Source organism: Nanorana parkeri, unplaced genomic scaffold, assembly GCF_000935625.1.
Source record: "Nanorana parkeri isolate BGI_ZX_2015 unplaced genomic scaffold, ASM93562v1 scaffold146, whole genome shotgun sequence".
Taxonomy (NCBI): Eukaryota; Metazoa; Chordata; class Amphibia; order Anura; family Dicroglossidae; genus Nanorana; species Nanorana parkeri.
The window spans coordinates 1,185,279-1,195,527 of record NW_017306414.1 but is presented as its reverse complement, the minus strand read 5'-3'; the positions used below and the strand labels follow the sequence as shown (position 1 = coordinate 1,195,527).

General features: G+C 39.5%; 1 protein-coding gene across 1 annotated transcript in view; it reads right to left on the bottom strand.

Annotated features, from left to right (window-relative positions):
• The window catches only part of RYR3 (ryanodine receptor 3), a 609,228-nt gene that overhangs the window by 391,246 nt on the left and 207,733 nt on the right, over positions 1-10,249 (bottom strand). Inside the window, exons 15-17 of the mRNA XM_018554200.1 lie at positions 6,923-7,018; positions 1,659-1,777; positions 393-526 (exon numbers count right to left, since the gene is read on the bottom strand). Of these exons, the coding sequence (XP_018409702.1) occupies positions 393-526; positions 1,659-1,777; positions 6,923-7,018 (349 nt within the window). The remainder of the gene's footprint in view (positions 1-392; positions 527-1,658; positions 1,778-6,922; positions 7,019-10,249) is intronic.

Here is a 10,249-nt window from a genome sequence, read left to right as displayed (position 1 = left end):
CTTGGCCGTCAGGAGTTAGCTAAGGATGGAACACTGGGCAATGGGTGAAGGTTCCCTTTTAATTGCTATGAGAGTGGTCCTGTGGGAGGTCAAGAGGGCAGAGCTGACCCATCGTAGGCTGACATGAGGAGGAGCCAGGAAAGGAAAATAACAGAAGCATAAGGTAACAATTTTCCATTATATATGTGTGTGTTTGGGCTTGATCATAAGAATGTAGGAATAAAATGCAAATAATGTGCAAAGTAAAACCGGCTGAATAACTGGAATATGAATTATTCCATGTTACCTAAATTCCTTTAGAAGACAAGGATGATAAAAGAGAAAGCAAGTTAAATGAAGATAAATAAAATATAAGGACAATTAATGTAACAACAATAGAAGTTAATCTCTACCTGGTAACATCATTAACCAAGCGGGTTTGTAACAATAAATCTCTTCTGGGCAGCAGGTTGTCACAAATGAGGTTCTGATTTGTACGAACTGCAACACCATTGCAAACACACAGAGAGCAGAGGACATCCAGGACCTGAGAAATTAAGAGATTCTTGAAGAAAACATATATAGATACAAGGGAAAAGATCACTATATATAGAGAAAAATTACCACGTTCGCTCACTTCTCGATCCTGTCACGGCTCTCTGCCGTGTCGGGAGGGGCTGGTTTCCCCCTCTCCGCTCCGATCCTCAAGCGCTGTCTGGCGGAACGGATGGGGGAGGGGGGCGGGTACAGCTTGCTCTGCCTCTAGATAGGCAGAACCAGCAGTCACTCACGCAGCTGGGCGGATCCAGACATAATTGTCGGGATCCACTTCAGCTGCGCCGTCTCAGTATACTGCAAGCTGTAGCTCACGGTATATTGAGCTTAGGGTGACGGGTGGACGCCAGTTTGTGTCCTCCCGTTACCCTAAGGAGAACTATGGGGAAAAGCCCTAACCCCATAGTTCTCCTTTAAGTATATTTTTTTACTGAAAATTTGAGTTTGATAAGCAGTTGTTCTAATATCATGGAACATTAAATAACCATTTTATTTTACAGGGTTTCTCTGCTTTCATAAAATTATTAATTCTGGGGAGTTTAAGTAATCTTCGGGTCTAAAATGTGCATTTTAACATGTGTGCAAAAAAAAATCCCTGGAAAAAGGCTCTGGCAGTAGAAGTGTTAAAATTGTAGCAACAGGTGCAGTAAAAATCGAGCTAACAATAATAATAATAGTAATAATAATAATAATAATAATAATAATAATATATACACATACAGTAACACAATTATAAATAAAATATTGATGTTGAATAAACTGCATTTAAACTGTAGAGGGGAATAAGACAGTCCACAAAAAAGCTATTTGAATCTTGCAACACAGGTTTTATTCTAAATTTCAATCACTGTAGCACTGTCTGCTTTTGCATTAAGGTACAACAAATTCACCCAAAATAAATAAGCACCTAGCTAGTCCCACTAAGCCGAGGGGGGCACTTTTCAGCCAAAAAAATGGGCTGAAAATCTCGGCTTATACTCGAGTATATATGGTATGTACTAGGGATTCCATATCATAGGCATAAACCAAATTAACATTTTTGCGATAATGATATGCATAATGTCTAGTTCTTACTCTGAGGTTGTAAAAGTAAAGCAAGTGAGCACGTGTTGCTTTCATAATACCTTGTGGTTCCTTCCATGCTTGTCCAACAGGGAAATGATAGAGCGTATGTGTCCTTTCTCTATTAAGTTTAAAGCCTCAGGGCTTTCAATCAAGATACAGTGCAGAACCTCCAATATTCCTGCAGTAACAGAAAAAAACAAGTTGTATAAATTACCTTTGTATTATGTCAGAATGTCATTTGGCACCAGCTTGACAGAAGCCTTGCATCCCCACCATGAACTGTTAATAAGATTCCCACAGGAAACATGCTGAACCAGTCACTGCCACATCAAACTGCAACCTGCTGTACAGGGACAGACAGGAGTCGAGTTAAATGAATGCTTTGTACTGTTGATGATAGTGTAATACTGTGACTGGCTATAGTTATTTAGGATGTACTGGAGATCATGTATGAATACAGAAGTTGTTCTGTCTCTAAACATAAGCACTTAAAACTATCCAGATCTAACAGCTACAGACATTAAATTGTTGGTATGGCTGCCTCAAATGTACTGGACTGTATTAATGTCCAACATATTTTAGGGACATAGAAAAATATATTTTAATATTTAAAGCTCATCTTCAGCTAAACTGTATTTTTTATTTTAGCTTTGGTTGGAACCTTTGTCAACCTTAAAGCGGACCTTCACCCCCTCTCACTAAAAATCACAGCTGATTGCTTATTTAAAATCATCTTCTAACAACATCTTAAACAAACTTGTTAAAACGGTATCGGTGCATCCCTAATATATATATATGTATATATAAAATTATTATTATTAGGGATGCACTGATACCATTTTTTCCAAACCAAGTATTAACACTTGTCCAAGTAATACAGATACCGATTACTGATACATTTTTGTTTAGTGTCATATGACAGTTCTAAAACAATACAGACTAACGATTTCAGGGCAGTGGTGGCACTGGTATCTGAACATTCTTATTTACAACTTTTAAGGCAGTAGCTTTGCATGTTTAAAGTGTGTTTCCAATTTTGCAGCCAAATTGGGATAACACCTATTTCATATTTGTTATATATTCCCATTCACATACAATAAGCTAAAACAAAAAATATTTTAAAAATGCTTCTTGCAGTCTAAATTGATTTTACTTAGGTTAGTGTTTCTTGGCTTCTTAAGGGTTAAAATGTCTACTTGCTTTTCCTTCTATTGTAATGTTAGGAGGGGCTGTGAGAGATGAGGAGCTTCTCCACTGTATGTTAATTAGGTTAATGAGAGAAACACAATCCTCAAATGTCAGTCCTAATCTTTCTATTAGGACAGATCACAGTGAAGGTGCTGAGAAAAACCTGGAATCAGCCATGTTGCCTACTGCAACAAAACATCTAAAAGGTAAGATTTAAAAAAAATGTTTTTTTCGTATACTGTGTGAAAAGAAAAAAATAACAAACATATAGAGCGGTTTTCTCAAATTTGACTGCAAAAGTGGAAATAGACTTTAAGACTAGAACAGCTTGTATCTAAACTGAATAAATAGGATCTGATATGGTATCTTTAAGTTACGGAGCAGTATCAGCAGACTGAGACTCTTCAGGCACAAATCTAGAAGTCATGTATGAGACTCTTAGGCCAATAAAGCATCCTCAGTACCAGAGGCCGCTACAGCTGAAGGAATGTCAGTTACAGACTCTGGGTGGAAGACTTAGCAGTACACTTGCAGCCCTTGCATTCTGAGTCAGCTATCATGACTGTAGAAAATTCCTCCTTGGATAATGCAGTGAACGGAACCATGCCTGATGGAGCTAGCAAAGACTCTGAAGAGCATGTGGACACAAACGGGTCAACGATCATTTGGGATCCAGCATGCTGTACTACAACTGAGGCAAAGCAAATGATACACCAAGGTGTATTTGCAAACCAGCTGCAGGATAGGTTATATGGCAGGAGGTGACCGAGTTATTATAGGCAGCAGGAAGAATAAATCAAGTAAAAATAGCAGGACCCTTCCAAGTAGAGCAAAACTGCCTCATCCTGAAGGCAGGAAGAGATAGTGTAGAGTGCACCCGCAACACAGCTGTTAGTAATGTAGCACTTATTTCACTGGTAAGTTAACGCTTTAGGGAAAAACGATGGCTGTAGAAAAGTATTTTGTGCCATGCTCACATAGGGCTAAGCTATAAACCTGGAAGGTGCTCTACGGGCAAACAAGCACAGTACTAAGGTACCAGAAAGTGCCATTTGCGTAACCTATTGGTTAATGCCACATTCCAGGAATTATTTGCCCCATCCATGTGCAAAGAAGTCATCATGGACAAGGTCACAACTGAAGCTGGGTCATGGCACTGGACCTCTAAAGTGCTATATGGCTAACAAACCAGTACCCTAGGTGTCTGGGGAGTGCCACAAGCAGAGCACAGTTTCCAGGGGTCACATTACAGGCAAGATCCATAAAGCTGCAAAAAACTGAGTTCAGCAACAAAACAATAACCTAATTAAAGCAAAATATCTTGCTGAAAAAATATTTTTTAGGAAAAATGGGTAAACTTTTTCCAAATAGAAAATAACTCCACCTCCTAGGACACAAGGAACAAACTGAAGCATCATGTTAGTGGGAGGGATTATACCTGGCTAGCCAATTATTTTTTTGTTTGCTAGTGTCCAAATCCTTCTGAAGGCAGCAGTACCCAAATGTCTCTGATTTCCCCCTGATTCTGTGTTTCTTAGTGAATGAAAACAGAAATGTATTACACTGCAGATTACCAGTCCTTAGATTAGTGGCTACATTAGCTTTATTTTTTTCCACCTAAATACATTTTCTGCAAGTTGAGAAAAATACATATTGATCCTTGTTTTGTAAATCTCTCCCCTTTGTTACTGAAATGAGGGGAGGGAAAGAGGAGGTGTTACTGCCCAAATAAGGAGAGCAGACCAAAGTGACAATGCTGCTCTTCCATAAATACAGTACAGTGAGTGTTGTCATGCTAGGAAAGGAAGTGCATTACTGACAGGATCACTGTAAATAATAAAGAAAAAAAATACTGAAAAAAGAAAACAAGGTCAAAACCAGATCAATTTTTGTTCTTAGGATTAGATACATTTTAATGGTCAGCAGAAAGCAATATTGTTGTTGGACTGCCATTATAACTTTTACTTTCTATTGCAGGAGCTTCTGATAATAAAAATGTAAACAAGTGGCAATTACTCCCAATATGTCTGAAGGTTCTCATTAATCCAGGTCATGATATATCTGTAGAAAATAAATCAAGGTAACTGGATTTGCTGTATTTTCCTCAAAGACGTTTTGCTAGTCATCCAACTAGCGTTCTCAATTTAGAATGACTTGTACAGAACTCCCAGGATTTCGCAAGTCCAGAACCTAATATTGGGCACAGGGGAAACAGTGGTATGCTACGATGTTACCTCCCTCTTCACCTGCATATCCACCACCGAGGCAATTGAAACAGTTAGAAAATGATTGCTACTAGACAACACGCTAGGCAGCAGAACAGAACTTAACCCAGATCAAGTGTGTACCTTATTGGACCTTTGCCTGAGTACCACCTATTTCAAATGCAAGGATAAGTTCTACAGGCAAAAACATGGCTGTGCCTTGGGATCGCCAGTTTCACCTATTGTGGCAAACCTGTACATGGAGGAATTAGAAAGGAAGGTCCTGACCGCCTTTAAGGGAATTACACCCAGTCATTGGTTCAGATATGTTCACAAACAAGAGTTATAGGCTTTCACTGACAACATCAACTAAGTAGATTATAACATCAATTTCACACAGGAAGATATGCAAAACAACACACTGGCTTTCTTGGACTGTTTGGAAACAGTAAAAGGAGGAAAGGAGGTTGGAAACAGAGGTCTACCGAAAACTACCATACACACGGACCTGCTTTTTGACTCCCACCATCCTCTAGATAGCAAACTGGGAGTCATCAGGACTCTACACTACCGGACAGAGAAAATCCCCACCATCACAGAGGCTTAGGCGAAGGAATTCAAACTCCTCAGAGAGGCCCTTAAAGCTTGCGGGTATCCAGACTGGGCTTTTGTCAAAACAGAAAGAGGGAGAGGAAAGAACACCAGGAGCACAAGTGAGAGTGAAAAGCATGACAAACAAAAGAATATGGTAATCCAATATGGAGCTGGGGTGTCTAAAAAGCTCAGAAGGATTTCTAAAAAACATCCTATCCCTGTCTGCTTTAAACCCAGCAATACACTGAGGCAACAACTGGTTCACCCAAAAGACCCAACACCTAAACACAAGATGAACAACATTGTGTACACAGTCCAGTGCAGTGAGGAGTGCTCAGAATTGTATGTCAGTGAAACAAAACAGCAGTTACAACTGTGTATGGCACAGCATAGAAGAGACAAACCCTCTGGTCAGGGTTCAGCAGTGTACCTACATCTAAAAGAAAAAGGTCACTCTTTTGAAGACAGTCAAGTACTCATCCTAGACAGGGAGGAGGACTGGTTTAAAGAAGCTGTAAAATAGGCCATTTATGTAAAAATGGAGAAGCTAACCTTGAACAGAGGCGGGGATGGTGAGGCATTTATGTCTGTCACAAACAATGCTGTTTTAACACCTCTCTCGGGGGAGTTAATAACACCTGCTAGCTCCAATCATGCAAATGCAATCAACACCTTACCCCCATGAGGTCTCTGACCCCATGTTGGTTATAATTAACAGATTATGTTGATTGAAGCAACATTCACCATAATTATTCCCAGATAATTTTTGTACAAGTCATTCTGAATTGAGAAAGCTAGTCGAATGACAAGGAAATCCTCTTGAAGAAAAATACAGCAAGTCCAGTTGCCTTGATTTATTTTTTACAGATAATTACTCCCAATGATTTTCATGATGATGCCACAGCAATGAAAGGCTCTGTGAAATGAAGCCACATAGAATGATTTACAAACAGATATTGCCATTATTTAAATTAGTAAAATGTAAGCATCACATATATTAATAAATACAAATGTTTTACCTCATTATGTTGCATTTGATGTCACTATATTCTGAATTTGTGTCAAATACAAAGGTGAATATAAATGAATATTCATTCTGTTACATAATTTAAAATGACACTGTCTGCATGGACTTTGAACATTCTCACTGTGTTTGCCCACATTTCCTCCCACAAACCAATCCAAACTAGTAATGAGCACACCTGTGCAGCATCTCTTTGTAAACTCTGGGATGAAAACTATTCCAGTAAAACAGCAATGGCAGCCTACAGCACTGGATGAGGACCTCAGCTGTGACATGTAACAGATGAGAAAAAGTAAAATTTGTGTGGACATACCTGAAGATGACTCAAGACGCTCTAGCTTACTTATAAGCCAATCGAGATTATTGGAAAATTGTGCACAGTTGCTTCTATTTCCACGAATCAGAGCAGCTAAAAGAATAAAAAGCATATTATGGAATAAAAAGATAAACATCCAACAGTTATTTGAAAATTTAAACAATGAAAAAAAAAATCAATGCATGTTGCCATAAACTCTGCTATCACAGAGACTTACAGTTTGATTATACATGCATGAAGGTCTGATATTTCATGGAAATAAATAGATCCTGTTGACAAATCATTTTTAGGAAATGTAAGAGGTAGAAATGAGATTTGGATTTAACATGGATTTGAGGCAAAGTCAGCACATTTGTGGTTCACCACTCAACAATCTAATGGGACTTTACCACCATAGCAACCAGCTATCCATAATTCACTTCCTGCCCTTTGAACTTAGGTCAGATGTCTTAGAAGGGCCAATGAGAAGGTGTTTGGATAAGCTAGATCCCTCACTATAAAAGGTTGGGTTCCTAGTAGTCATATTGACAATGTGCTTAGATGTGATAGAGAAAACATAGGATGTCTTGCTGATAAAGTGATATAACAGATATAGTGACAGTTCTTGTAGGCTTGTTGGCACTGGTCCCTTAAAGTAGATGTAAACCCTGACTGAATGTCCTATGGGGAGCAACATTCTGTGTATCTTGGGGAATGGGGGGTGAGGGGAAGGAATGGTTTTTACATTTTAATTTTGCTGATATCCTGCAGCTTCTTTATAACTTGTCCCTTTTCACAGGCACTACACTTATAACAGGCTGCATTTGTTTTTTTTATAAGGCATACTTCCTAATTGTTGCTGGCAGCATATTACCAATAGGCCTTGGTGACAAGCGTGTAATATGTCTGTACGATGTTCACCAGCACAAAAGCTTATCGTTTCTTTTAGGAGAGCAAGTAACAGGGCAATTTACAGGCAGGAGGATGTGGAAGACAGGGGCAGAGTATCATCAAAAACATAGCACAATGTGCCCAAACAAGGACCTTTATTTCAGAATCTGCAACCAGTATTTTTCATGAAAGCTAGACATTAAAATAGGTTTCCCTAGTAATATTATCATGGTAAAGCTTATATGAGGTTTTAGAGGTTAGGTTTACATCTACTTTAATAAACTATGGATGAGTTATTGAATTGCAGTGCCTAGGTACATTTTCTTATGTGACCTGCTTGTGGGCACAGCTCTGTACACACAAAACGGACCAATATCTGTCCACGGCAACTGACTGATAGCTAGTTCTTTAATTGGCAACACCTTGGCTACTATTTAAAAAAAGTGAAAGAACAGTGTGCACCTAAACCACCTCACAATATATCAATCACATCCACCATACCATCCTGTCCCCATAGAAAAAGTTGTCATACACTGCTTAGGCCTATTACTCTTTTGTCTCTATTACAAGTACAGACAATTCCCACCCTCAGTAAAATATCCTGCTGCTGGGCATTTCTTTTGGATTAAAACTTTTAGCTTGGAGTCATAGCACACATGGCAGCTATTGCTGACAGTCTGCAATACCTGCCATTTTTCACAGCACCTCACTGCATCCTTTGAAAACAACATGTAAAAATACTGTGCACCCAAAACACCAAACACCCTATCCTTAAGTTAATAAAAGTCAGTTTCTTAGTCATTCCAGCTGCACTGAAGGTCCTCTCTTACATGACACACGCAGCAGGGCAGGCTAGTAGCTTTAGAGCATATTTGGACACCTAAAGCCAGTAGTACATGCTTGACACCCAGTAGTCCATGGACATGATCACGAGGGCAGGGATGGCTTTGTAATGAATAAATAACTATAACAAAAATTAAGAAAACAAGAAAATAGTGATGGCAGGTGTGCCATTGGCTGGGTCTGGACCAATGTTTGGCTCTCAGCACTATCAAACCAAGGGAGGGAGGTGTAGTTGCATTCCTTCTATCCCCACAAAGCACTTTTCAAGGTCTTCCTATACCACTTCTTTATCCCTCTCCTCTTTTGAAGTTCACTGTATTTGTCTGTTTTTCCCAGTTTCTGTGAGGACTGCTGTGATTTATCAGCCTTTGAGACCAGTGGCATGCTTCCTTGGTAATGTTAACACTAGGGATGCGCCAAAATTTAATTTTTAGACCGAAACCAACATTTCTAAATATGTCAAAAGCCAAAACTGAAACCGAAAGTTACTTTTTTCTACAGCCCCAGCTCTAAATGAACAGGAAGCTCTCATTACAGAGACTTCCTGTTCCTTCATAATCTGGAGAAATAAATATTTACTATCAACCCAGTCATGAATGGAGATAGTAATTATTTACTATGTCCACAATCATGAGTGAACATAAAGCGATGTATAGCACATCCTGTTTGTTCATTCATAACTGTGGACATAGTATTAACTTTGTCCTCAGTTATTTACAAACACTAAGCTATCAGTACTGATTGCTCTGTGTTTGTGCTCTGCTCTCCATTCTGTACAGGCACTGAACACACCATGTCTACCACCATATTAAATTATTTCTTCCTTTGACCCTTTACTTCACACAAAGGTGCTACACTTTTGTATTTTTCACTTTTGCTACACCACCTTTGATACTTTTGCTGCACCCACCTAACCACCTTCCCCCTGGACTCCATCCCCTTGACAACTACTCCGGTCACCCTCTAGCTCTATTCTACACTCTCTTACTCACAAATGCAATCTCCCTATCTAATGGCATCTTCCCCACCCCTCTAAAACAAGCACTGGTGAACCCCATACTAAAAGAGCCCTAAGTGGACCCTACCAGTCTGAACCACTAAAGACCCTACCTTTTCCTGTTTGCCTCTAAACCTTTTGAATGCCTAGTCTACAACCGCCTGAGCTGCCACCTTACCGTTAACAACCTTTTTGATCCCTTTCAGTCTGTCTTTCTTCTGCAACACTTCACAGAAACTACCCTCCTCAAACTTAATAACAACTTACTAACTTCTAAAACCAACAACCACTCTTTCATACTCTTAGACCTTTCTGCTTCCTTTGACCAGTTGACCATTTATTCCTCTTTTCTTTAAAATCTTGCCAACTTAACCTCCACAACATTTTCTGAAATTTACCCCTTCATAACAAATGAAACCCGAAGCTTCTAAGTGACGCTCTGTAATTTCTTGTCTCGACTATTGCAACTCCCCCCTGCTTGGTCTACCACTACACAGGCTATCCCTCCTTCAGGCTATCATGAATGCTGCTACCAGACTCATCCACTTCCAGACTCATCCAGCCGTTCAGTGTCTGCTGCCCCCCCCCCCCCCCCCCCCCTCACCCCCGCCCCC